The 26,476-nt window shown below is 48.3% G+C and overlaps 12 protein-coding genes across 12 annotated transcripts; 6 read left to right on the forward strand and 6 right to left on the reverse strand.

Annotated features, from left to right (window-relative positions):
* Nucleotides 1-543: 543 nt before the first annotated feature.
* Nucleotides 544-1,435, forward strand: BGZ61DRAFT_431711 (uncharacterized protein; the record flags this gene model as incomplete). The annotated part of the gene is made up of 2 exons (XM_046243861.1): nucleotides 544-766; nucleotides 821-1,435. The coding sequence occupies exons 1-2, from the start codon at nucleotides 626-628 to the stop codon at nucleotides 1,433-1,435; spliced, it is 756 nt and encodes a 251-aa protein (XP_046096858.1). The 5' UTR covers nucleotides 544-625.
* Nucleotides 1,436-2,483: 1,048 nt separating this feature from the next.
* BGZ61DRAFT_499112 (GDSL-like Lipase/Acylhydrolase) lies at nucleotides 2,484-3,355 on the forward strand (the record flags this gene model as incomplete). Its single annotated transcript, XM_046251364.1, has 3 exons — nucleotides 2,484-2,798; nucleotides 2,854-2,958; nucleotides 3,011-3,355. 3 exons carry the CDS (start codon nucleotides 2,484-2,486, stop codon nucleotides 3,353-3,355), a joined length of 765 nt encoding a protein of 254 aa, XP_046096859.1.
* A 627-nt stretch (nucleotides 3,356-3,982) lies between these two features.
* Nucleotides 3,983-5,576, reverse strand: BGZ61DRAFT_522852 (actin family; the record flags this gene model as incomplete). The annotated part of the gene is made up of 6 exons (XM_046252562.1): nucleotides 3,983-4,223; nucleotides 4,277-5,048; nucleotides 5,198-5,228; nucleotides 5,326-5,381; nucleotides 5,457-5,484; nucleotides 5,570-5,576. 6 exons carry the CDS (start codon nucleotides 5,574-5,576, stop codon nucleotides 3,993-3,995), a joined length of 1,125 nt encoding a protein of 374 aa, XP_046096860.1. The 3' UTR covers nucleotides 3,983-3,992.
* A 615-nt stretch (nucleotides 5,577-6,191) lies between these two features.
* On the forward strand, nucleotides 6,192-7,103 carry BGZ61DRAFT_401953 (cofilin, actophorin). The gene is made up of 5 exons (XM_046243071.1): nucleotides 6,192-6,372; nucleotides 6,435-6,445; nucleotides 6,513-6,764; nucleotides 6,822-6,870; nucleotides 6,931-7,103. The coding sequence occupies exons 1-5, from the start codon at nucleotides 6,367-6,369 to the stop codon at nucleotides 7,063-7,065; spliced, it is 453 nt and encodes a 150-aa protein (XP_046096861.1). The 5' UTR covers nucleotides 6,192-6,366; the 3' UTR covers nucleotides 7,066-7,103.
* An 897-nt stretch (nucleotides 7,104-8,000) lies between these two features.
* On the forward strand, nucleotides 8,001-9,346 carry BGZ61DRAFT_462575 (hydroxyneurosporene dehydrogenase). Its single transcript, XM_046247319.1, has one exon. It carries the CDS (start codon nucleotides 8,104-8,106, stop codon nucleotides 9,235-9,237), a length of 1,134 nt encoding a protein of 377 aa, XP_046096862.1. The 5' UTR covers nucleotides 8,001-8,103; the 3' UTR covers nucleotides 9,238-9,346.
* A 595-nt stretch (nucleotides 9,347-9,941) lies between these two features.
* BGZ61DRAFT_539066 (uncharacterized protein) lies at nucleotides 9,942-10,337 on the reverse strand (the record flags this gene model as incomplete). Its single annotated transcript, XM_046254733.1, has 1 exon — nucleotides 9,942-10,337. The coding sequence occupies one exon, from the start codon at nucleotides 10,335-10,337 to the stop codon at nucleotides 9,942-9,944; it is 396 nt and encodes a 131-aa protein (XP_046096863.1).
* Nucleotides 10,338-11,133: 796 nt separating this feature from the next.
* BGZ61DRAFT_510087 (metacaspase) lies at nucleotides 11,134-12,798 on the reverse strand (the record flags this gene model as incomplete). Its single annotated transcript, XM_046252043.1, has 3 exons — nucleotides 11,134-11,559; nucleotides 11,618-12,018; nucleotides 12,082-12,798. 3 exons carry the CDS (start codon nucleotides 12,796-12,798, stop codon nucleotides 11,313-11,315), a joined length of 1,365 nt encoding a protein of 454 aa, XP_046096864.1. The 3' UTR covers nucleotides 11,134-11,312.
* Nucleotides 12,799-15,545: 2,747 nt separating this feature from the next.
* On the forward strand, nucleotides 15,546-16,857 carry BGZ61DRAFT_462582 (uncharacterized protein). The gene has a single exon (XM_046247320.1). It carries the CDS (start codon nucleotides 15,850-15,852, stop codon nucleotides 16,753-16,755), a length of 906 nt encoding a protein of 301 aa, XP_046096865.1. The 5' UTR covers nucleotides 15,546-15,849; the 3' UTR covers nucleotides 16,756-16,857.
* Nucleotides 16,858-17,362: 505 nt separating this feature from the next.
* Nucleotides 17,363-19,159, reverse strand: BGZ61DRAFT_462583 (uncharacterized protein). The gene is made up of 2 exons (XM_046247321.1): nucleotides 18,844-19,159; nucleotides 17,363-18,784 (listed from the first exon to the last, which is right to left on the reverse strand). Exon 2 carries the CDS (start codon nucleotides 18,757-18,759, stop codon nucleotides 17,380-17,382), a length of 1,380 nt encoding a protein of 459 aa, XP_046096866.1. The 5' UTR covers nucleotides 18,760-18,784; nucleotides 18,844-19,159; the 3' UTR covers nucleotides 17,363-17,379.
* BGZ61DRAFT_367450 (uncharacterized protein) lies at nucleotides 19,006-20,403 on the reverse strand (the record flags this gene model as incomplete). Its single annotated transcript, XM_046241787.1, has 2 exons — nucleotides 19,006-20,149; nucleotides 20,195-20,403. Coding segments are annotated over 2 exons (1,353 nt in total), but the record flags the coding sequence as incomplete, so codon positions are not given.
* Nucleotides 20,404-21,791: 1,388 nt separating this feature from the next.
* Nucleotides 21,792-22,927, forward strand: BGZ61DRAFT_462586 (uncharacterized protein). The gene has a single exon (XM_046247322.1). It carries the CDS (start codon nucleotides 21,994-21,996, stop codon nucleotides 22,882-22,884), a length of 891 nt encoding a protein of 296 aa, XP_046096868.1. The 5' UTR covers nucleotides 21,792-21,993; the 3' UTR covers nucleotides 22,885-22,927.
* Nucleotides 22,928-23,932: 1,005 nt separating this feature from the next.
* Nucleotides 23,933-25,830, reverse strand: BGZ61DRAFT_562038 (major facilitator superfamily domain-containing protein; the record flags this gene model as incomplete). Its single annotated transcript, XM_046255834.1, has 4 exons — nucleotides 25,572-25,830; nucleotides 25,020-25,517; nucleotides 24,466-24,962; nucleotides 23,933-24,413 (listed from the first exon to the last, which is right to left on the reverse strand). Exons 1-4 carry the CDS (start codon nucleotides 25,650-25,652, stop codon nucleotides 23,933-23,935), a joined length of 1,557 nt encoding a protein of 518 aa, XP_046096869.1. The 5' UTR covers nucleotides 25,653-25,830.
* Between the last annotated feature and the right edge of the window lie 646 nt (nucleotides 25,831-26,476).

The raw sequence follows: 26,476 nt of genomic DNA on the forward strand, positions 1-26,476 counted from the left end.
ACAATGGCACATTAGAATTTGATACGTTGTCTCATGCTATTTCAATCTTTACTTTAGCTCCGGAGGACGCTCATGGAGAATCTGGAGGCTTCATTTCCACCAATGAGATTATAATGATGCTCTCGTACGCCGCCATCCCCTCCATCTCAACCCCACATGAAACAGAGCTTAAAAACAGGCGCTTTAACTCTAAAAACATGCTATATTTTAAACTGCATCCTTCCGTTCTGATCATGATCCGGTACGTCACATCAAGGCATCGACCAAAGCCTTGTCCCATTCCACCAATAACGTAGCCAGATCCAAAATACACTAGATCCCTCTTAGAACTAGTATGAGCCTTCTGAGGATGGTCCAGGCCACGTGACAATGCGCATTGTCCTAGTTCAACCTGGCCGTAGCCGCGTTTTTTCGCGTACTTCCACATGGACCCAACTTACAACAATCCATACGCTCTGTCTGCACCACTACGAACATGGACGAGTCACGGCCCTCAATCTTCAAGTCAATAGAGAAGAAAATGCGACAGCGCAACCAGGCTCCTCCATTGCGATCAGCAAACCCAGACATAGAGATAAATCACCCTCCCGTTCTCGCTCCTCCACCGCCACCGGCAACTCTCAACATGAACAAACCCGGCCCATCAATCTTCAAGCAAATTGAGAAGCAAATGCGGCAACGCCCACCAAATGTCACTACAACACCGCGACGTCCAAAAATGGCCCAGGTGGAGGTGGTGCCACCACCACGACCATTTGCTGTCCAGGTTTGTCGTGATGTCTCGTCAATTGACCAGGCCAACTAACTGTACGCCACCCAGTTTCGCCTCGGGCTTAGTAATTTATCTGCCACCGGGACCTTTTTTGACTACGAACACCGACACGTCCTACGTGTGACCATTGTTCGGAGCCTCTTCGACCGCGTCCTCATTGCGATCCTTCTCCTCCTCCCCTTGATACTCCAGTCTTTCTTTAAGAAAATCTGGCCGGGCTACTTCCTTCCCTCGACAGTGGTATTAAAGAAACTCAAACCAGATTGGGACGATGAATTCGAGAATGAAAAATACATATATAAACGCCTAGAGTATCAGCAGGGGCGCTTGGTACCCGTATTGTATGGGGAAGGGCGATGCGACGAGACTCGTGTTTTGATTCTCTCCTATATCGATGGCGTTCGCCCATTTGAGCAGAAACCCCCTGTGCTAAGACGTGAAGATTTTAAGCAACGACTGGAGGCGGCTTATCAAGAGCTTGGTGTGCTTGGCCTCTCGCACGATGACCCCAAGCTGGATAATTTTCTGATTGTTGATGACAGAATTGCATTGGTGGACTTGGAATCTGTTGCTGACCCTGGCTCTGACTTGGAGCATGTGATTAGCTCATATGTGCTACATGTTATGGACCAATATGACTCGTTCCTGAAGCGGCAGGCTTGAGAACGACCTGTTTAGCATCTGGATTTTGCTATCTCGATGTTTCCTTCCCTGGCTAAAGTCTGTCCGCTGTAAATTGGTTGGTTTGTGCCTTTCAAGAAGAATCCTAAGACCTGGATAGAAAGCACTAAAGCGGAACTCTCTATCAACTACCGTTCGATACATGTACATGCAACACCAAGCTATTCTGCCATTCATCCACCAATGATTCTTTCCTGTAAAACGAACTTGGAGAGGCGGCTCGATAACGGTCCCTTTGTACGAGGGAGAGGCATTGTTTCGAAATCCCTAGGACCTTTCGGCAGCTGCGTGCATTATCCAATGGAGAATTTCAGTGAGCTGAGTCCTAAAATACCCAGCCAATATTACGCAAGTATTAAACTTATAGAGAAGTTGGAGCATTTTTTCGCCATTGGTTCCTCGCTCTCACAATATAAGGCAGTGCCTGCAATGCAATGAAGCAAGTCACAGCCACGGTACAGGAGGAACGATACGCATAGAGTGTTGTTTTTGAGGCCCCACAAGGATTGCGAAACGCGGGGTAGGTTGCATTTTATAACATAGACTCCTAATGGAATTGTAGTCTATTTCTAAAAGTGAATGGCAATGCTTCGTTAGCGGATTTCACAAATCGTCAAACATGAGCCATAATGAATGATTCCAACGATGATCTACCAGGGGTCTTATTGTTTTTCTGGCGAACTTTCCCCCAATTACTGCTTCTGTAAATCTGGCCTCCTCCGTCATGAGAGAACGTCATGAGCGGGTAAATGGAAAAAGTCCACGGGATGGCATTTCCGGGCCCTAGAATGCTCTCCCCTGCTATTAACCCCGCTCAACTAGGGATAATTCAGCAAAAGTCACTCGGAGTGCTACTAATTGAGAAGACAGGCTGGCATATTTTTCCCATTGGTGGATATTTTTAATATGCTTCGACAGACGCGAGCACAATATCGAATAGAACTCATATAAAGGTGCGTCGTCCAGTTACTCAATTTGCCGTTAGCCCTTACTGTGTATTTTCGTTACGTGCTGGGAAATTTGTTAAATCATGAAGTACTCTTTGTTTATAACTCTTTTGTCAGGCCTTTCAAAGGTGTCCTCACTGCCCTTTGATGTTGAACCAAGAGGCAGTAAGCCGCCAGCCTTCATTTTGGCAGGTGACTCTACCACAGCCGTGCAGAGCACCGGTGGAGGTGGTTGGGGCAACGGCTTTCTCAGCTTTCTTCGACGATCTGCATGGGGCGTCAACCTTGGGCATAACGGTGCCACAACTGTCTCCTTTGTGAGCGGTGGCGATTGGGGTAACGTGAAGCAACATATTAGCGACAACGTCGGGGATTTCGATGTCTACGTCACGATTCAGGCAAGTCCGTCTAGGATTCCTGTAATGCCCGGCATTACTAATAACACGGTTTCAGTTCGGCCATAACGACCAAAAGACAAAATACAATATCAGCCTCGATGATTACCAAACCAATCTTGGGAATCTAGCGAATGAAGTGCGACAGCTGGGTGGCCACCCTGTGAGTTCCGCCCGAGGCAATACGAACGTAAACGTAGGTTGACAATATCTAGATCCTTATTACACCACTCACCCGGCGTAACTTTGTGTCTGAACACAATGCAACCGACTCTCTTCATAATGAGCGCCTGCGCACAATCGCAGCTGCGTCTGAGACGAATACCAAGTACCTGGACCTCAATCAGAAGAGTCTCTGGTACGTGAATTCTATTGGCGAGGAAGCCAGCCATGTGTATAACCTCGCCCCGGATGATAACACGCACTTGAATGACTATGGAAGTGTGGTGTTTGGACGTATGGTGGCAGATTTGTTGTTGAAGAAAGAGCCCCGCTTGGCACGCTGGATCGCAGCGAATGACACTCTAAGTGCGGCACTTGCGCAGGGCATTCCAGCTTAGATAACTGCCGATATATTAGAAGTCTGGCCTACTAAATAAGCATTTACATCACTTCAATGGTGATGATTACAATATCTGTTTACGCGACTGAAGCTTGTAGTATCAAAAAGTATGGAAAATAGCCGGGCTGTCAGTCACGTACTCCGAAAAAGTTCCCGGCACGCTAGGCGCTATGTTCGCATGCATTATCCGAATGATGATCGATTGTCGAATTTTAGCTATGAGGTATTACGCGGTTGTAGCTGGTAGCATTGACTACATCCAATTTGTCAGTCGCCAACTTAGAACGTCAAGGGAAAATTAGCGGCATGTCAAAACGGTGGGTGCCGATATTTGACGGCAATGATAGGATTTTGCTCAAACTCCAGCAAAGGTAATTGACTATTTCTATTCAGTTAGATCTCGGCTTCATTCTGCTCTTGGTTCATTTCTACGTTAATATCTCGTGACCTATCACGACAGGAACCATTTTACAATTTGGTCAAGAAAGGTAAACGGAAATGAAGCCAGTAAGCACCATATTAAATCATTTATCTACTTATGTACCTCCAATAGGACCACTTGATGTTCTCATAACTTTGACAAAATAATTCAAGGAAAAGAAAATACATTCCATGACTCTATATAGTCGAGCATTCTAGAAGCACTTGCGGTGCACAATAGCCGGGCCACTCTCATCATACTCTTGTTTTGTGATCCGCATCTGCTGGAACGTCGAGAGGGAAGCAAGAATAGAGCCACCGATCCAAACCGAGTACTTGCGTTCCGGAGGAGCAATGACCTTGACTTTCATAGATGAAGGGGCCAGGTTCGTTATCTCTTTCTGCATCCGGTCGGCAATGCCTGGGTACATTGTAGTGCCTCCAGACTAGGGAGGTCGGTTAGTGTCTATGCTGAACATTGGTAAATTATAGTGCTTACCATAATGATGTTTCCATATAGATCCTTGCGGATATCGACATCGCATTTCATAATTGAGTTGAAAGTTGTACTATGAATCCCGCCGGATTCGAGTCCGAGAACACCAGGTTGAAAGAATGCTTCGGGGGTGCGGAAGCGTTCATTGCCAATTGTGATGACCTGTCCGTCTGGGAGCTCATAGTTCTTCTCTACAGCCGAACTTTGTGCCGCAGTCTCAATCTCCTGATTGTAGTCGAGCGCAACATACGCGAGTTTCTCCTTGATGTCACGGACAATCTCCCGCTCAGCGGTAGTCGAAAACGTGTAGCCACGTTCAGCCAACAGTTTCATCATGTAATCTGTCAAATCTCTGCCAGCCATATCAATCCGAGAGATTGCGTGTGGAATGGCAAAGCCCTCGTAGATGGGAACTAGATGGGTAACGCCATCACCTGAATCAAGGACAATGCCAGTAGTTCTTCCCGAGGCGTAGAGTGACAGGACTGCCTGAATAGAAACGTAGAAGGCTGGTGAGTTGAAGGTCTCGAACATGATCTGGGTCATCTTCTCCCGATTCGATTTTGGGTTAATTGGAGCTTCGGTCAGGAGGACAGGGTGCTCCTCAGGCGCCACACGAAGCTCGTTGTAGAATGTATGGTGCCAGATCTTCTCCATATCATCCCAGTTCGTCACAATGCCGTGCTCAATAGGGTACCTCAGAGTAAGGACACCGCGCTTTGACTCGGCCTCGTCTCCAACGTAGGAGTCTTTCTGGCCCATTCCGATCATGATTCTAAGTGGGCGAGGTTAGATCAGATTCAAGATGTCCCAATATTCAATTCCGCAATCTGAATGCTTCGGCCTTGGGCAATCTTTCTCAAACTCATATTTGCGGTCAGAATTCGAGATATAAGACAAAAAATGTGAAATAGCGGCTCTTACCCATGATGTCGTGGCCGGCCCACAATGGAAGCTAAATAGCATGAGTCAATGCGATGTCGCGGCGAAACCATGGAGGCGATACCGTGGATGCGCCATTCCGTAGGTATAGAGATTTGGATACAACTTACGGAAAACAGCACGAGGAGCATCATCACCTGCGAAACCAGCCTTGCACATACCAGACCTGTTGATTTATCCAGTTAGCAAGCCGACCTTCGTGGCCTTCATAACCCTCCGTTGGCTGAGAATAGAATCATACCCATTGTCAAGCACCAAAGCCGTATAATCTTCTAAAATCATAGTAACAGTTAGAAAACGGTTACATAGCCAGCATTTGCAAGAAATAGATTGACTCTGGTATAGCCTACCGACCTTCCATTGTCGACCAAAGTTGAGTAGTAAAGCGACAGATTGAGTGGGACTGAGGCTTCAGAAGGCGATGCTGAACGTAAAGATTTTTGAGACAGATAAATCCTGGTGGAAGATATCTATCGATTTTGTTGTCCTCGGGATTGGAATTTAAACCATGTAGTGGCCAAGGGCAAGTTGATTACTAGCAATCAAGAGCCAACGGCTTCGAGGTGCATTAAATCATTCGCTGGCCCTACCCCTTTATTCCAATCCCATACCATTCTAGCATTACCTGCTAGACAATAAATTACGAAATAGGGGTGAAAGGGGCTCTCCAGACCAATGGCTGTCTGGCAAATGTGCAATGATATGGAGGCTCGGTCACTCGGGCCCGCGGGCGCCAGGGGCCGCGGTCCCCACTGCCAATTTTAGAAGTCCTGTTTGAGCAGAGTTTGACCGCCACCCCAGCTCAGATGAAAAACGACAAGAAAATGGCCCGTAGAACCTTGGTCAGGCTGAAAGTAGTTCGGTTTGGAGTGGGCCGATTGGGATATGGCCTCGTCCGGACAACGTAATTCAGTGGTGATCACTAGAGAACTGACCGTATAAATACTGTCATGCTCCCATTCCAATGTCTCAGAATCCTGCACCTTCTCTCTCCCTATTCATCAACTCCCTCCTTTTCACTCCAAAACTGACGACTACACGCCTTCAAATCCTGCTTGGATCCCAAAGTAGCAAGAGCCTTCTTTTTCATCGAGTTGTCTATTGCTGTGGCGAGATCAATTCTTCTCCTGTCACCTAACCAAAAGGAGAGCATGTCTGTAAGTTTTCTGTCTTAATTAAATCATAATGTCGATGGATCTCTGACTGGAATGAGTGGTAGATCCCCTCAGGGTAAGCCACAGTTCTTTCGACCTCAATCTCGATGGCCACCCGCGTGTATTAACTTCGGCTTTACCAGTGTCCGTATTGCGGATGAGTGCATCTCTGCCGTTAACGACCTCCGCTCCAAAAGAGGGCCGACTAAACCTCAATTCGTCATCTTCAAGATTTCCGATGACCAAAGGACTGTTATAGTGGAGGAATCGTCTCCTGAAAAGGACTACGAGGAATTCCTCCAAAGAATTTCGTTAGCAGTGGAACCGAATGGTGACGCAGCAGCTCGCTATGCGGTGTATGACGTGGAATATAGTCTTGGCGGCGACGGTAAGAGGTAAGAGTGTCTCCATGTCTGGTCTGTCTTGACGAATGGTGATTAATTCTTGAGTAGAGTTAAAAGCATATTTATATCCTGGGTTCCGAGTCAAACTTCGATCAAGGTATTTAATCCCAGTTTGCCTTTTTTACCACCGGATTGGCATCCTGACAAAATCTCGCAGTCTCGTATGATTTACGCAAGCACAAGAGAACAATTGAACAAGGCATTGAACATTGGTGCCTCGATCCATGCTGATGACTTGGAGGACCTCGAATGGAGCAATGTAGTAAGGGAGGCAAGCGGGGGAAAGGCCTAGACGCCCATTTAAAATTGTTTCGCTTGGATAGTTTTGAGAAGTCTTGGAGTCAATTAATTCCCAGCAGTCTGAATAGGAACTTGGAGATCATAGTATGGATCCATGACACATGAAGGGGAGCGTCATCAGGATTGAATGAAGGTGTCACGTAACCATCGCAACCTGCAATGGTTGCAATATTGCCGAGGTAGTGGTTATTCAGGGCCGTGGAGCGCCTCCTAATCCACTGTTCCGGCTACATGAGCGAAACACGACCGGATTGAACATCTGGTAGAGGAATAGAACGAACCTAGGCTCAGAGCAATACGTAGCTGGAGACAAAGTTACCCTCGAACATGAGTACAGACGCGAAATTTTGATATTTCCGCATTTGCTTTATCATTGCTCTTGGTAGACTGGCGTCGTGGCTCGCAGAGACAAAGATATCCAGAGCAATATCGTCACTCTAGCCGCCAGCGACGCGAGACAAATTATTTACATCGTGCTGACACTTTAAACTAGAAATATAACATTGCGTTCTGATAATTTCGCAAATATATCGACTAAAAAAGACAACCGTGAATCTTGTGTAAAGAGAGTTGAAAATAGCTCACTGCTTAGCCTGCGTCGCTTTTACCATCCGTCATGGCCTCTGCTGGTGGCTTAGGGGAAGGGAAGATTAAAACTGGCCGAGACCACCTCCAACTGGGCCACGAATGAAGTCGACATTATTCGTCTTCACCAATGAGTTTTCTCGTGCGCGAGTAAGCATACATCAGGCCACTCCGAATCGGAAGCAGGTGATGGAGAAGGCCTCAGTGGGCTGACGTCAGGCTTAGTCTGAATTGTACTTCTGTCTGCTGACCGCCGACAGGTGTGATATAGGCTAAATGATCAATTGATTGATTAATTGGAATCTACACTATCCTACTTCAGCTAAGCCTATAGTAGGTGTAGTATACTGTACATTTGGTCCACCCATGTCTCCGAGATTACTTTTAAGCATGGGCTGATGAAATTTCGGCTGCAATCATCACCCATGATCATCCATCTTCCGCCATGGCCCCTATCCCGTCTGCCCTCGCCTCTTCACCCGAGCAATATCATGCCCTTGGCCTCTCACCTACCACTATCGAGGTACGGGAAGACGGCCTTCGAACATCTCCTGAACAAAGAGGCTGCTGGGAGTGGTGGTACTTCGACACGCACCTAGCCAACGGCGCAAAGCTCGTCGTCGTCTTCTTCACAAAAGATCTTGCGAAGCCATACACGGGCCTTGATCCTCGCATCACCATCCAACTTGACACGCCCGACGGCCGTAGCTGGGACGTTCGGCGTGTCTTTTCCCCTCATGAATTCGCGGCGAGCAAGGAACGTTGCGATGTGCGCATATCAGCTGGCGAGGGAAAAGAGCCCTTTTCTTTCCGATGCGACGATAACCTGCAGACCTTTGACATTTTTGCCATTGTCGAGGACCTCGAAGTGAGGGTTCGCCTTACGAGGACTACAGAGCCATGGCGCCCTCGAACTGGGTACCTCGTATACGGCAAGGAAGAGAAGGAGTACTTTGCCTGGCTGCCGTCAGTCCCGCTGGGCAACGTGACGGCGACTTATCGAGTGCCTGGCGAGGAACCTGTGACTACCGAGGGTAACGGGTATCACGACCACAATTGGGGAAACGTTTCGTTGACAAAGGTCGTCAACCATTGGTATTGGGGGCGTGGTACTGTTGGGCCCTACACCTTCATCTCAGCATCGATTGACGCTGAGCGAGCGTACGGCGATAAAAAACTCAATGTGTTTATGCTCGCCCGCGATGGCTCCATTGTGGCAGACGACGGAACAAAGGTCGTTTTCACCGCCAGCAAGATTGCCGTCGATGCACCGACCAAACGTCCTGTGGCGGATCTCTTGCGATTCGAGTACCGTGATGGCGACGTACGCTATGTGCTCGACTATGAGAGGCAGAAGACAATCCTCCGCAAAAATCTCATCGATACCATACCTGGGTTTTGGAAATTCCTGGCTTGGCTGGTCAGGTTCGACGGCCGCTATCTCAGATTTTCGGGCGTCTTGAAGCTCAGAAAATACGACAAGGAAGAGTTGGTTGAAGAGTATGAGAGTGAGGCTTTGTGGGAGCTCATGTGGTTTGGAAAGGTCTTCGAACAAGTTGCTGAACACCCAGCAAATTGAGTTGAGCAGTCGCTCCCTTGAAGGTTTCTTTTCCCATACTATTATCAAACGTTTGCGATGTATCAGTTTGTCTTTATGCAGAAGGAGGTGGTCACGAGTGTTTTTTTTTACTTGCAGTTAAATCTTAGTTTTCTCGATAAACACTGGAAGCTCCCCTCAAGCTCACCTTAGAAGCCAATGGCCTGAGTCAAGGTTTCGCCGTTGTCTTTTCTAGCTTATCCGGGTAAAACCACTTCCCAGTATTCCCAGATAGCCTCGGCCAAGATTGACTCCATAGCCGACCCATGCCCGCCTTTCTACAGAACATGTCCGTCCCTGAGCTTGTATCATTGCTGATTAACCTGTCGCTATAATTCCCACTGAAACAATTCAGTTCCGTCTGGTCCCTGCCCAGCATCTGGCGATGTCAGAAGTTGAAATAATGCGACCGCTGAGCACTGGTATTTGGTGTCGCAAGGTAGCCGGCGAGACTTTCCAGGTCTTCTACAACGCGATAGCTTGCCTATCACCAACTTTGCGAAGATACCGGAGATCTAGCACAAAATTAGCTTCGTCAATCACTAGAATTTGTTTTGTGACGCGAAATGCACGTTGGGATAAGGAAGGAAGGACATAGGCGAGACACAGGTCATACATCCGAGCCATCACATACTTGATAATACGATTTAGGCTCAATCCTGTCACCAAGTTGGAATTGTGGTTGACTAGTCCTTCTTTTTCTCTGCCTTAGTAGCAATCATAGCATCAATCCTCTGCCAGCAGGTGAAGCCCTCAACCCAGCAGGTGAGAATCCACTTCCACCACAGACTGCTCCATCTGCGCACTCCGTGTCGGACCATACGAGTGCGATCGAAGGCAATCACCTCGAGGCTGTGAACGGCAGTCAGAGACCAGAAGCCGATCTTGATGATGGACTGGAATCGGGTCGGTCCACCTGGGAACCCGTTTTCAAGGAGACGCCAGGGGACGCTGCTGGGGACGAGCCATGGCAGGCCAACAAAACAGGCAACATTCAAGAGTACTCCAGAGAAAACGAATACACCAAGGCCACGCGGGGGTTTGTATTCCGCGATCTGGACTGGATGCGAGTTGGTAGACATGGCGAGGTAAAGTGGGGATGATTGTTCACCCGTTTTGTCGGTTAGACTGGTAAGGAAGGAGTGGTATTGGGAAATTGAGAAGGCGAGATCCCGCAGAAGATTCGAGTTTTCAAGCAGACGAAGTTCGAAGTCGTCTCCGAGGCAAGACGGTATCCGGCAGGTTGTCTGAGTGAGGCCTTTTATGTTTTGTGGGGGAAGCGCGGATGAGGCAACGTTAAGCCCACGTAACCAAAAATGAGGTCGGTAAATCCCAGTCTGGACTAGCTTGCGAGCGGGAACACTTCCCTCGGTCTCGGTATGGTTGATGCCCCACCAGTTGCCGAGGGCATTTCAAGCTTGTGATGGGAGACCGTAGTCAATATTCGAACCTTTTTTTCTTTATCATAATTAAACACTCGGAATAGACCCTAGTTGAGAAACTTCGAATGCTCGGTTTTCGGTATGCTTTCCGGAAAGTTCGAATAATTGCTTTGCTCAAGATATGTGAAAAGTTTTGCTCGGACAGATGCCACCTTCAATGCCACTGAGATTATTAAATCGGAATCTTTTCGCATGGCAGCTAGTCATCGTGGCTTGAGGAATTTATTATTTAATATTGACTTATAGGATCTAAGTCAGGGTTCTGGCCGTATTGCTGCTGCGGGACAAATGTGACGAGAAGGGTTACGATAAACGGTCGGTATAGGGTAAGCCGGGTACTGTGGGGTCAATACTGTAGACATCATGTCGGTCCGCGTTAGTGACAGGTCTCTACAAGTTGCTAGTACAGTGGGCTAGGTATAAGATAATAGCTCATGGATAGGTACTATAGGCGAAGTTAACCAGGTGTGTTAATTTGCTAGGGCTTTAAGTAATGGTCTAGGTAACTTGTTTTTGATTCATCTTGGAACGTCAGTGCACATGACTGATGTCGATTTTGGCCTTGCACCGTCACTGCGGGCATTTCCACAGTAGCTAGAAGTCAACACCCGATTACTACATTACAAAAAGAAGATCGGTATCTACCCAAACAGTTAGAGAAACATATGGACCCCTACACAGGAAGGCCTCACCTAGCGGATGGCTGCAAGACAGCGGAGGCTTTTGGGTATAATTTGGCTCCAGAAGATTCCGAATATTATTGAGAAGCTCAACATAGCTTTGTTGGGGCTTAGAATTCAGGGCAGTGATAAATGCCCACGACATTGCACCGGTAGCTTTAGAATCAATAGTTGCATCGGCACTGATGGAAGAAGTATGTTAGCCAAGTGTCCCTTGATAATAGGTGTGTGTGTACTTGCGATGTTTGGTCATCCTTGCTACCTGCCCACATAACAACATCTGCTGGAGATGTCCGAGTCTCGATGGTTTTTTGATAACCCTCATTTCCATTGAGAGCCGACTTGGTGAAATTGAGAATGCTACTGGCAATGCCTGCGACGTCGTCCTTCAAATACGCAGCATAAGCGCCGAGCAACCCTTGACCAGCTTCCTTGGCTAGATTTGGCTCCTTCAGAACTCCCTTGGTAGAGTAAACATAAGGAAGATCCATTGCAGTAGCAGAATGGCAGGAGTCGAAGATTGAAGTCAGCCTGACTCCTGGTTGGAGCGGCCGTACAACGCGCCAATGTATCTCATCATCAACGATGTGACCTGCTCGCTGCCAATCAACCGGATATATGACATCGTCAAACCCATCATCCTCATCTCCATCTAAGTCTTCAGTTCGCCCACCGTGACCTGGGAGAACGTTAGTAATTTAAACTAGGGATAAAAGAATAGTCAACTTCCCTGAGTAATGAAGAAAAAGCGAGTCATGAGGGCGCGCATCCTTGACTAGCCACTCAAAAGCTGCGATTATGTTCGCTTTTGTTGGATGCATAATTGGGTTAGATTGGTCATCTGTTAGAATAACCATATCTTCTCGTTTGTAATTGTAGCGTTCGACGAGAAAGGCCGATACATTGTGTACATCATTGATACAACCCCTCAGCTCGCCCTTTTGGCCAAAGTAATTGATTCCGATGAGCAAGGCCTTGCGACGTCCGGTACAATTGGAATACTGGAATTTGTAGCCTTGCGGAGCGCCGTTGCCGAATTGTTGGGGCGCAGTCGGCGGTGGAGGGCCAGGTCGTGCCGATCGATTGATGTTACCGAATTGTTTGAGGGGGAAGCCATACGCATCTAGATTAAGCGGAGGTGGTCGAGGTGGCGCGTTGAAAGGTGGTTGAGGTGGTCCGTAACCGTTGAATTGCGAATGAGGAGGAGGGAATGGAGGTGGAGGTCCAGGAGGCGGTCCAGGAGGTAATCCTTGAGGGAACTGACTTCTGTAGCCGTTCTGCTGGGGATAGTATGGAGGAGTGCCATGATATGTTTGATAGGGAGGGGGGATATTCCCATAATTCTGGTGTTGCGGAGGGAACGACGGTTGTTGGGTTCGCTGGGCTGGGCTGTAGTAATTTTGATCAGGATAAAAGGACATGGTGGGCGACAATGCAGAATCTCTGTCGATACAGCTCTGTGTCGCTGCAGAATGCTCATCTGCTACGATTTGTCCCTGCAAATGGAAATTCCTCAGTCACAACGCGTGAGAATGTGATATAATTATCAAACGTGCCGGCCAAAAAATTGTTACAAGACAGTTGAGATGTTTTCGCTCACTCCGCCAAGCGCCACACCACGTCAGCCCCAGTCTAGTAGACCGGATCGGGTAACTCGGCTGCTCAAAGCAACTTGGCGTTTACTGCGTAAGACGGCGACTGCACAAACACGAGCAGGGCTTACAATCTGTCCCATAAATGACGTTTCTGTGGGTTCTGAGCCCTTTGTCTCTTCCCGCCACGGGAAAATCCGCGGCTTGGCCGTAGATGTTTCGGCGCCGTGATGTCATCCCGTTGCAGTCCACTGCCGTGTTCTCCGGCATGGCATCGGCGATGCCGGTGCTTAGCGTCGGCCGCGGAGCACAGCCACCATGACGGTGAATATCAGAGTTGGAGAGATCAATACCCCCAGAAATCACTGGCTTTTACCAGACTTGGTGGAGATTTCATTTGCTGGGCTTGACGATGACAGCATGGCCTGTGAAACTGGGGGAGAACGGCGCCCCTCAGGAACCACGGATGAAGCTATCCGCTAACATCAAGGGCTGCTCCTCGATCACACACGTAGTTACTCTTCGCCGATGAGTCTTGTTCTAGCGAACACGTCCACTACGTCTCCACTATCCAATCGTCAAACGAAAAATTGGCCACATGATTCGAGATTGGCGACTCCACCGGTCACATCCCATTACGCTATTTCGGATCAAAAATGCCGTTGAATCTAATCGTGTCTAGGAATGGCAGGACATCTCACTAAACAGGTCTAGCATATATTTGAACTGCATATGCGTTCTAACTCTCCCTTGTAGTTAGTCTTTCGCTTAATTCCATACCATTCAAATCCCTCTCTGCCTTTCTTGACAATTTATGCCCTGGAGGTGGTGAGTTGAGAGCCAGAAGACCTCATATTCTCATGCTGAATAGATGCTGACAACGACACCCTCCGCCTCACGATTTTGTCGTATCAATATATTTAAAAATCTTAGGCATACTATCCAACGCAAGACTCCATCCTATCAGTCCTTTCCTGATGCCAATAACTAGGGGCAAATATATCTGTTAGAGCACATAGACCATCTTCTCCAGTTAACATTCCATTTTAACTCTTCCTTAGCCCGTAAATTGGCTCTACATTGTAGTGTAATAGACTGTACAGACTGTGGCTTGCCGCATATCTCAATGTGGGATGGCTCTGTGAGGTGTTGAAGTGTATTCATGCTGGAATTAAAGCTTGTCACTCAGAAATGTGCTTTAAAACTTCCTACACAAAACCAACATTCAGTTCTCACCCTGTCAGAACGACCGATGTGTTTTCACTGAGACAAGGCTCTCGTTGAGGTCATCGCGTGTGACTGGAGTGTGCTGGGCTTGCGTGTTATCACCACGGGTTCAGCAATTCGGCAACTGGGGTCGTTGAATTCCTCCACGGCGATACACAGTATCTTTACAACATGGGTATTATTATGTGACAACAAAGAATCCCGATGGGGAATATTCGCAAGAACAGCACCAGGCTTAAGGCTTACTACACCAGCTCAGCTGGCCTCGCGGAACCTGTGGTCGTATTCAGACCCTGTCACTAAAGTCAGCTAGTAGTGACGTAGGAGTGGCATGTAAAATACGTGTCAATGCAGCTGCTTGTTTGTCCAGCTATTACGGTCACAGCGATATGTGCCTATACTAAGTAAATATTTAAGTCGTTCGCCGAGGCTTAGCGATGTTGGAGGATTGGTGTTAAGGCGCAAGTATGCCCCTGCCATCCTATGTTCGGAGACATAAACGCCACCATCATCATCAACCACCAAGAATTCCATCCAATGCCTTCTCGCCACGATGTCTTGGACCACTACCCTCCTATAATATCTTCCATCTCAAGTTATGACCGAGCCGATACCTTGCCGTCTCGTTGATCTCGGCTGTGCAAGGGCGCCTGGATTTGGGTGTGTTTGGCTCAGTGTTGCAGTCATCACACTAACCCTGTGACATTCTGGCAGCAACAAGTCAAATTAAGGTGATCCGTAGTTGGCAGTGTAGGTTCCTCTGCGTCCTGATGGGGTGGAACAAAAACTATCCGCTTGTTCGTTGGACTCATGCTCTCTGTCGCGTTACCAGCTGAGGCCAAGGGGAATGCAGTGTCACTGTACGGTCGATAATAATGGCTTGTGGCCTGAATGTGGGTTGCCCTGTTGTCTCGATATCCTGGAAAAGCACTCACCTAGGTCTGAATTCTTGAAGTTTCTCACTTGGTCGGTATCAAACTTTTTGTACATGGCAAATTACAGCGGGTCTCAGATTTATTATTTAGGCAGCCGTTCAGGCAGCATGGCAAGACCAGTTGCTTAGCCGCTTATTCATCTGCTACGTGTCCCGACATAAGATGATGCGACATTTTCAAACCTGCAACTTGAAAGATTCCTCTTAGCAATTGACACAGATGAGCGCGGCGCATCTTACAAAAGGAAAGAAAAACAGACAAGCCATTGCATTCTTGCTACTCAATTATTGCCAATTTCCTAATGGCTTCTCTCGAGTCTACACCTCATGAGGTCATTCTCGAGATCGTTCACCGTCTCGCAGCCCACGATCTTACCAAGCTCGCCCGGTGCTGCAAAAGCATCGGCAGCATTGTCGAGCCGTTGCTATGGGCTCAACTTGAGCTTCATGGTGAAGGCCACCACGAGTCGCCGGGAGAGTTGAGCGACCCGCCGCCTTTCATACCAGCCGTGCAACGACAATACCACCCCCCAGGAGACCGCTACAGTAGAGACGGAGAAGCAAGTTATAGAGCACATAGACTATTTTCTAGCTTGCAGGATGTTCGATCTCATGATGAGTCGAGGCTGATTGCCATCACTAGACGAGTCCGAAGCTTATGCACCGTTGTCGATAGCCTTGAGGTGTGGAATCTCCTGCCCTACTTCACGAACCTTGAGATGGTCGAGCTACACGGTATGTTTGTGCATGGCTTCCTTGAGCTTCAGCTCCAAGGCCGTCGCCTACCGCACCTCCGCTACGCAAAGCTCTTTGGGTACGTCCCACGCGCTGTTGCTACATGGATACTCAGATCCTCCACGGCACTGGAGCGCTTGGAACTGGGGCTTCTGAATAGACCCATCTCGGACCACCGGATATACGATCCACCGTTTCCGCCCTTACCTGAGGAAAAACTGGGAGCAGACGACGACGGGGATTCAGACTACGGCAGCTTGAACGACGAATATGTGATCCCGCGGCCATTGGGTGGAATATTCCCGGACGAGGACATCAATTTGCCCGCACTTCGACACTTGCACCTGTGTCAGCCTCGTGGTATGGATTGTTATTGGGGTACTGGTTCATACTCCTGGTCTTCTCGCGCCGAGATAGCATTGTTGACCGACTGGAGGCATTTACTTCTTACTTCCAGCAAACGACTAGAGACATTGGTGTTGCAGCAGAGACCCGGTGCCGAAATGATCGAGGGCGATTCAACTAGCAGTGCGGAGTTCCTTCAAATTGAAGAGACTGGTATCGGCAGCAAAGAATTGCTCGACATGCTCGAGGGTGTTCTGTTTCAAGCTGGCGTCTTTCCTGCCTTGAAAAAGGTGTATCTTTATGGCATCACTGTCGGTCAAGATGCTGATCAAAATCCATCCGCGTCAGTCCCTGGTGGTCGTTTCATGTTGCGTTTGAAGGATCGAAACATCAGGTGCGAGGCCAGGTTAGGGACATGGACCCGTTTCGATTCGGATGACGGCCAAGCGCTCTGGACGGAGTGGTGCGGAGTTAATGAAGATGATCACGAAGACGATGATAGTTATATGGAGATGCGGTGCGATACTTTACTGGCGAAGGTATAGGTGGGCATCATGGATGTTAGTTGAAGTCGATTTGGCCGTTAATCCCTATATCTCTATTCTTACTTCTGTAGAGTAACAACGATTAAGGACGAACAACCGGTGTCGATGTTTCCTTGAAAATCAAAAGTTATTTCGCTCAAGAAACGGGTCAGAGAGAAAGACGCAGCTGTTGAACAACTTCTCAAGAGTGGCGTCTTCCATACCAGAGGCAAACGCTGCTTTCTCATTTTCCTACACTTACCGATCTAGTTTGCACCGGCTGAAATCGACACACTGATTCTTGCTTCACTGTACCCTTGTATTAGTTTATCCATAGTATTGGTGTATCCTTGGCATTCACCGAACCGGTTCAGAGTCCTGAAATATACTGGCTGTACCGTCGTTGAAACAGATCTGGTTCTTTTTACAGTAAAAGAGACTCCTAAAAAGGCCGCTTGTGATTCCTGACATGCGAAATTAGAATAGTAGCCATCGGGCGCGAATACGCGAATTCGCGCCACGTAAATCACTACTATAGCACTTGATGAGAAGATGCATTTTCACAAGGACCTCGCTGCGTGCGCGGGCCAGATGGGTTATATTTGATCATTTAACTCATCAATGGTACAGTTAATACTCAAGCAGTTACTTCCAAGTCAGCTTCTCCTTTGTCCATTTCGCAGTTCCCGGCAATAAAACCACAATGCGCACATTGCGTCCCCCACCCTTATGCCCAGTCGGATTCGGGCCCCGAATCATCCTCACGCATCGCCCCGGGACGATGATGTTTGCATCTTGATCGAAACAACCCACTCTCTCAACCCGAGTCGATTCAATCTCCTTCAGAAGGGATGTTCCTAGATGAAGTGCTCCAACCATCTGCGGTATTGTGGCCACAAAGCTTTCCCGTTGTTCAACGGAATCAGGATCCAGCTTCAGTGCCTTCTTCAACCCCATTCCAATTTCATCACGTCTGTTGTTACCGTTCTGATTCTGGCCCGAGACGGAGTAAAACCTAGGCTTTTCGATTTCCGGAAGATATCCCTTCGTCCACTTCATCCCGCCGTCGCGAAAGCAGAGCTTCGTTTTGTTCACTTTGCTGATGTAGGAACAAACACCCTTCAGCACAATCTTAGGAACATCATCCATAGCTGCCACAGGTCGGATTCGGTCTGGACCTGACCACTTCTTGAAAAGGGAGATGGAGCCATTGCTACCGTCGGTGTATGTTAGAACGGCTAGGCGCTCGTCGTACCCCCCAAACTTGCCTGAATCAAACAATTGTTTTTCAAGGTCATCCAGATCCGGTTTGCTTGAACCTGCTGATGGATAGAGAATTGTGCGCTCGCTGGCTCTTAAAAAGGCAAACAAGTCTTCTCTGTGGACCAGACCCCGAAGCATCTTCGCTATTCCTTCCAGTGTCACCCCGATCCCTAGGACTTCAACTCCTACTTTGACGCCCTCGTAGAGGGCCAAAATTGCTTTATGTCTTTCTTCCATCGCGTCAGGCTTTGGTGGTAGTTTCTCTTGTTCAAAATCCGTCCAGCGGAAAAAGTTCGCATCTTGATGCAGCACTTGCTCATCTGCGAAATCGCAAGAGTCTTTTTCATTATCAGCGCCTCCATTCTTCGAGGGGGTTTTCTTCGCCCCAGAGCCGTTTCCCGTTCCAGAGTCGTCCTTGTTCCCAGAGCTATCTTTTGCTTCGGAGCCTCCCGTTCCAGAGTTTCCCGTTCCAGAACCGCCCTGTTCCCCGGAATCATCCTGTGGCCCAAAATCTTTCCGTGTCTGAGTGGTATTATCCCCTTCGAGATCGTCATCTTCTTCAAAGTCATCTTCGCTTTCATCTTCTGTATCCTTTAATTTTCCTAGCATGTCCAGAAATCCAATAATGCTCTTCCCGAGACTCGCCTTATCCCGTTCAAACTCGTCATACTTGTCCTTGATTCGCATCCTGAAGATTTCGTTTGCAATGAAAGGAGCAAGAGCTTCCTGCAATGGCTGGGGGAAGCCATGAACTTCTCTCATAAGCTCATCCTCGTCATTTTTTGGCCTGGAAGATTCACGGTCAGACTGACTCGGAGTGTGTGGAAAGTCCTGTCCCTGACCCACCTCTTTCTCCAAGGGAGATCCCACGACCCGCCGTTCAGTATCTTGAATGAAGATATCGCTTCGATCCGTCAATGAGCTGGACTCCGAGACCAAAACGTCTCGGAATGAACGCCTCCCAGGCTTGTCGGTTGTGGGCTTCTCAGGACCCAGCAGTGTGCGGCGCAATCTCCAACCCTCGTATGCTTGTGATGGATATCTTGACTCGGTAATCCTCGCTAGCTCGGTGATAGTGAGGCCCTTTGAGTTGGGAATGGACTCATCGACGGTTGTGAAGTTATACACCTCTGAGTCAAGATCCACGAGTCGATCTCGCAGGGCAAAAAAGAGCTGGTAAATCTCATTCGTCTGCCACCTTGTGCCGTAAAGGAAGGTTAAAATCTCCACAACCGGATTGCCGAACGGAGCATAGGCGAGGATATTCTGATAAACGTCTCCATCGCCAGTCTTTTTTCCAGACGCAATTCTGTCCTTTGCTGCTATAACCTCCTCGCTTACTCGCGGGAATGGGATAACTTGACCACCTGGATCTTTTGTCATGACGGCCTCGAGTATCCAGGTCAAAACAAGATCTGACAGCACCTCGTTGGGTTGAATCACCTTGCTGACCCAGGGCGACCTCGCCAACAGCCGTTCTAACCGCCCGCCCCCAAACATGCGAAAGAAACGAAAACGCTGCCGGCCCAGGTCATAGTGCACGCCAGGAAACCACTTTTGAGTAATTCCGAAGTTTGCTGGCTTCCCGGGGTGGTGATTCCGCTTGGCAAGACAAGGGGGGAAAACATAGAGGTTGTCGTGAAGGGACAAGGCGTGGTACACCAGCTCGACGACAGTTGAGACGTTTTGATCATGGAATTGAGGCCAGTCCAAGCCTATACCACCGACAAAGTCTGGAATTCCTAGGCTGCCGACCGTGTCAAACAGCCCCATGAATTTCACGGGAGGTGTCAATTCTGGATCCCCGGGTTGCTCGTCTCCAATCAACGGCCAACTGGCCTTTTGACGGAACTCCAGAGCCTGAGCGGCGTGCGGGTCATTAGCGGGATCGGTGGAGCGGTAGATCCGGTACACTTGGTGGCAGAGTAGGTCAGTTTTGGCGTGGTCGATTGTGCCGTCGTCGTGGATTACAGGTTTGACGATGCCGCAGTTGTTGATCATGCCGGCAACTGATCGGACCATATACGCTCCTCTAGACAAGCCAAACATCCAGATCTGGCGCTCGGGATATGTGTAATTGCTGACGATGAATTTGTATGCCTCTATGCATTGCGCGGCAATATCTTGCGCCGTTATTCCGTTGAAGACATAGCTACCTTCATATTAGTAAATGATGGTCAATGGATTGATGACGTACTCAAGAAAAGTGCTTTCCAGCCCAACACCGTGGATATACCACGCTTTGTCTTTCATTACATGCACATCTGTGTCTGTGGGATCCTTGATTTTGATTCCGACCATATCGGCCAGTCGATAGATGTTGGATCGTGTGTCTGCCTCGCGACCACACCAACTACCATCTCCGAGGAGAATGAGTGGCCTGGGTTCGGTTTGTGTCGTTGCCATTTTGATGTTTTAGCAATGCCAAGGTGAATTGACACTTGAATCTCGCTGCTCAATGTGTGGATATGTGTCCGATAGTGGGAGAAAATCGTGACCAGCGGGTCGAATGATTAAAAATGAGACCCAAGTCCTACGACCCCGTCATCCCTTCGTAACCACGAGTAGTCTTGTGAGCACTATGTAACCTTGTTAGCCACCGTTATATCGAACAAAGCGACTGTAACCGTGATCAATCAACCGACGACCATGGAACCTTCCGGTCGTGCCTATCAGGGACCGCCACGAGCGGGTGGCGCACCCACCTCTTTTCAGCTCACTTTGAGAGGCACCCCTAGGACTTGTAGGCAGCCGTTTTCACATGCTAATTGTTTCACATGCTGATCGAGGTTGAAACTCCCTGCAACAGATCCAGGCTTCCAGGCTCAGCCCTGTTATTCCATTTCTTGATGCACTACGGAGTAACGAAGCCTATTTCCGGTGCGTGTGCGTAGTCCCCGCGAATCACATGATGCGGGAATTACCGAGGCATATTGATGACTAGGTGGGAGAGTGCTAAATAGACTATTCGACTTGACGATAATAGCAGCGCTATACCTGCTCTGTTTGACTGCTCGTATCGCACTGACCATGATGATCGTCATGATGATGTCTGTGTTGTTTTACCCTGAAGGCTTGATGCTGGGCCCCCACTTTAGTTAGTCATCGGGGCTGACTCCTCCGTCTCACAGGAAGAGAAGCTGGCTTAAAATGCATGATAATGAAAGCATATTTAGGTTAGGGGATATACGGAAACTGTTGGAAGTTGACCCTGTATTGCGGAACCTCTGATAGACTGATATCCTGACCTTAGTTTGGAGGGGAGTCTGATAACTCTTCTTCCAGGCGGTCCCGATAACCTGTACAAGCAATCATCAACATCATAACGGCTTTGAACACTGTCTATTTGATCTGTTTGACCCGAACGCTGGGTCACGTGTCCAACATCAGCTAGCGTCACCTGATTACCCCGCAGCCTGTTGGCAAGGAACGGGCGAATCCATCATGACATTTTATTTCTCAAAGCTTCGTCTAGACTAAACACATTTGTTTTCGAGTGTTTTTCTATCTCACATGAGTTCACCGATTCACGAATTTGACCCAGGCGGTGATACAGAGCTTGTTCTCATCACCACACCACGACGGTTCCTATGGAAAGATGATATGTTGTGGATGGCGATGAAGGGGAAGAAAAAGCCTCCTCTCGAGATTCCCAAAGAGCTCTTGTTAGAGCTCATCGCCGAGGAATTTCCTCGTGCTGAAGAAATTTCTCCTGCCGAACAATTTCCTCCTGCTGAAGAACTTCCTCCTCCTGCTGAAGAACTTCCTCCTCCTGCTGAAGAACTTCCTCCTCCTGCTGAAGAACTTCCTCCTCCTGCCGAAGACGCCCCTACTGAAGAAGCCCTCGCTGATGAGTTTGGCGAAGAACCCTCTAGGGACGGATACAATGATACCGGAGGAAGCTCTGTCAATGGGGTCACTTATGACACTAGGAGAGGAGGGGTCGACAAACCTCGAGGCGACTACCAGCTCGAACGTCACGAAAAACTTATTCGAATGCGCGTGTCGTCGCGACACTTGATCCTCACTTCACCCGTTTTTCAAACAATGTTAGACGGGCCATTCAAGGAAGGCACTATTTGTGAATCAGGTCGTCAGATCATTACGAGGACGTGGGACGTCGAGGCGATGACGATTATACTAAACATCATTCACGGTCGTCATAGAGAGGTGCCAAGATCTCTCAGCCTAGAAACGCTTGCAAAACTTGCCGTCGTTGTTGACTATTACGAATTTCACGAAGTTGTTGAGGTGTTTGTCGATGTCTGGCTTAACACGTCGACTAAGGATCTTCCCACCGCCTATGGTAAAGAGTCTACGCTTTGGCTGCTTGTGTCATGGGTATTTGGTCAAGCTGAGATATTCGAGACTATGACGAGACTCGCAATGAAGCATAGCACAAATGAAATCGCCATGATAGACCTTCCAATCCCGGGAGAGATTTTGGGTGAGTTTTGCGATCACAGACTCTTCATTTTGCTGATCAGTCTTGCAGGCAAAATTGATGAGAAACGCCAAGAAGCTCTATCCCTGACCTTCAACTCGCTGTATGGCTTGCTCGACACCCTTTGCGATGAATCCCCTTGTTCTTACGAATGCTCATCTATGCTTCTTGGCTCATTGAGTAAGGAACTGAAGCGATACGGGATTCTGTCACCGAGAGTCACTAAAACATTCTCTGGTCACAGTGTGAAGACCGTCATGAATATGGCGAAAGGCTTTCGTCCCCTTACTTGGACCCCCTCCGTTGGTTTCAGGGTTTACCACGGCCATTCCTGTAGCATCATCGCACAGATAGAGCCAGCTCTAGAGGAGATAGAGGGAGGTTTGCAAGGATTGAAACTGGAGGATTATCAGCGTCCGATGAACCGGAAAGCAAACTTGTAATTAACACGGGTATGAATGAATATAGATATTAATGTTTCTATTATATTAATGTTGCGCTTTGACATAAGGCATGAGGTGTGAAGTAGCAGTAATTGCAATTAAATTAACTAAAGTCAGTAGATAATAAGATTAATATAACTTAATTAAGATACTCTAAGTTAGTTTAATAGAAATAAATTAAATAATATTCTTAGTAACTACTTTAAATAGTATAATTCTTTTTTAAGAGTATTATTAAGAGGTTAAAGTGCCCCAGTATATATATACCCAGAGGGGGGATAAAAAAGCTTAATAGTAAAAAGAAATACTAAGAATAGTATAAATAATATAAACTATATACCCAGTTATAATTTATCCTTAACTTTAAGATACTAATAAGAGTATCTATAATATAGAAGAGCCGGTATAACCCCCCTGCCGCTCTATTTTATATCCTGGTTAGGTATTAGGTAACATCTTATATATTAGGAGAGACAAACAGATCCTCCGACACCTATTGCATCCAGCGTAAAGAAATTAATACGCTTCCACTTCTCTAGCATTATTTCCACTTACCTCCACAATCTTATAATTACCCGTCTATTTTCAACCACGAGCTAAGCTGGCACAAATCGGCTCATCCAGTCGATTGACAGCTCTCTGATGCGGATAAATCAACAATCGGCAGCCTTATAAATACCGGGAATAACCTTATATTTCTCTTCAATTAAGATAACCATATTAGACCCTTATCCCTATACGTTTTCCTATGCTGAAAAAACCCTCAACTTGGTCTGTTTGGCCCGAACGCTGGGGTCACGTGTGCAACCTGTTGGCAAGGAAAGGGGGTAAGCCACGTTGACTTCAGATATGCAACCTCATTTACATAGGTATCCGTTGGCCAAGAGGGGGGCAGAGAAGCTACAACAACTTCATGCAGCTAGGAGGTTATTCAGAGAGTCAATCAGCCAGCCTCACGTAGTGCTAGGGACGCCAATTCCACCAACCCAACAGAGCTGTGTTGACGTTGATTTGACATCGAGTCTACCTTGTGAAAACCAGTCCAGCATTACAAACTATATCGGAAATCCGGGTTCTCAATATCAGTCATATCCTCAAAGGCATGAGCGTGCGCGATTTTCTCATCACCCTTATTGATGCCCGAAGCCGACACGTCACCGATGTCAACAGCAGCCGCTGCCATCTTGCTGTGATTGCGTTTGGTCAAGATAATTCGCATCACAACTAGGGTGATGTTGAATAGCGCGTAGATGATAAAGTGCGCGGTGAATGCCTTGGTGTATCGAGGTTTGTCACTGTCCTGGAATATCTGTGGCGCCGTCATGTTGCCCGCGGCCCAGAAAAGGAAGGTAATAGTTAGAGTCGTCGACTTTTTGGTTTGACCAGCGATGTTGCGCGAGATCAGAGAGAAGATCAAACAGCCGTTGCCGAGGAAGAACTGGGTGCAGTAGAAGGCGATGAGGAGCCCGATGCGATTAGATGCTGTTGGTGGGAAGCTGTAGATGATGGCAGTACCAATGATGGGTGGGCTCGGAAAGGTTAGGGCATAGTTCGTGTTTGTGGGAAGGAGTAGGAACTTACATGGTCCAGGCATGCATAACCATAGACGTTTGCTTTGTTGCCGTGGCCAGCCAAGCACCGCCTACCATGACCAAGACGGTCACAGCTCCCTGGGCAATGTTCAACAGCTGCGTCTGCAGATAGGTAAAGCCGAATGACGAGATGATGAGGTTGGAGAAGACACCGAGACCGCCGATGATGAGAGTCGACAGGACCTGCAGCATCACGTAACACCAAACGATGGGGTCCGTAAGGGCTTCGACCATCTGATAACGCTTCCAGACCTTGTTCTGGATACCAGTCTCGTTGGCTCGGACGCGCTCAATCATGAGTCGCTTCTGGTCTTCATTGAAGCACTTGGCCTTCATGGGCGAGTCGGGAAGCCACCAGCCGACGAAAACAGCCCAGACACAAGTCGCCAGACCGAGGACCATGAACAAGAGTTGCCAAGACTTGACGACTCCATCGTCGCCATCGGTGTTATAGTGCGATACGCCCCAAGCGATTATACCACCAAACTACAGTTGGCTGAGATTAGTAACTAGACAGGCCGAGGGTCGACAGTCATCACATACCATGAGGACAACACCTTGCATACAATACCACAGCGACGTCAAGAGGACTTGCTCTTGCGTTGTGTACCACATGCTTGTCATGATGATAAAGGCAGGTTGCACACAACTCTCAAACATTCCAAGCAAAAATCGCACAGCCATAAGCGAAGCGAAATTGTGAGTTGCCGCAGAGCAAGCGACAACAGCACCCCAGCAAAAGATGTTGACGGCCAGATACTTGGCAACGGGCAGCTTCTGAAGCAAGAAATTGGTCGGATACTCTCCCACCAACACGCCCATGTAGAGAATGGTGCCCAGCCAGTTGTACTGATTGCCAACGAGATTTGCGTCCTCCTTGATGTTCATGATGGACGAGAAGTTGAGAGTCCCCTTGTCCAGCGACTGGCAGAAGTAGGTGCCCAGCATGCACCCGAGGATGCGGCGGTTCACGGCCCAAAACAGCTTCTTGTTGGTGGCCTCGTCAATGTAGATTGCCTCTTGGCCGGCGTATGCTGCGGTCTGGCGAGGAGCTTGTTAGTCATTAAGCGGTTTGTCTCAATTGACAAAACCCACCTCAGCATCCTTGGTTTTTTTACAGTTTCCCGAGTCATCGTGAGAGAAGGAAATCTCGTCGGGTCTTTTGTTGTCTGCCATGGTTGAAGAACTGTTCCAGACTGGCTATGGGGATTGAATTAAGGGTGCGGGGGTGCTGATTTAGATGCAGAGACGAGAGTGAATCTGGGGAGATGATCTACTCTTATTCTTGCTGCCGTCTTTTGGGACGCCATGGGGTTAGCTCGGTATCGTTTAGGGGACATTTGACTCGGATCCGTCACTTTGTCCGAGTGCGGGGATGCTCCATATTGCGGGGAATATCGAGGCCGCCCTCGCCGAGTCCAATCTTGAATTGCCCTGAGGAAGCATTGCTGCGGGATAGAGAAGGGGACTGCTGGTCCAGGCACCCTTGCCGCTGCTTACTACCCTGGAGACGTCTGAAGCATTAGTTGTGCTCTATTCAACTCATGTCAAGGCATATGGTACGCGAAAATGGAGTGGATGCATCGGGATTCTCGCTTCGCGTAGCTTTGAGAATGTTGTGATTCAAGCAATGCCCCTGGGTTTCGGGTCAAGTCCCGGGACCTTAGCCGAACCTGAACGAGGTCCTCCAACCCCGTACTGTCAATTCGCTCTTATTTCAGAGCTTCGGACCAAGTTCCGGGACTTTGGCCGAGTCCGAAAGACTACAGCCCGTCCAAACGCGTGGTGTAATTCAATGCATTACCCCAAATCCACGATTTCGGATCAAATCCCGGGTCCTCAGCCGAAACCGAAAGGCTACGGTTCGCCCAGATTGATACTGGTGGTGTTAATTGGCTTTTCTTCGCAAAACTTCGGACGAATCTCCGCGACTTTGTCCTAAAGTGGGAGAGCCCTCGGCAAATCTAAACACGACCGCCTTATGTAATGCGCGACTTTTG

The sequence above is a fragment of the Ilyonectria robusta genome, assembly GCF_021365365.1.
Source record: "Ilyonectria robusta strain PMI_751 chromosome Unknown BGZ61scaffold_32, whole genome shotgun sequence".
Taxonomy (NCBI): domain Eukaryota; kingdom Fungi; phylum Ascomycota; class Sordariomycetes; order Hypocreales; family Nectriaceae; genus Ilyonectria; species Ilyonectria robusta.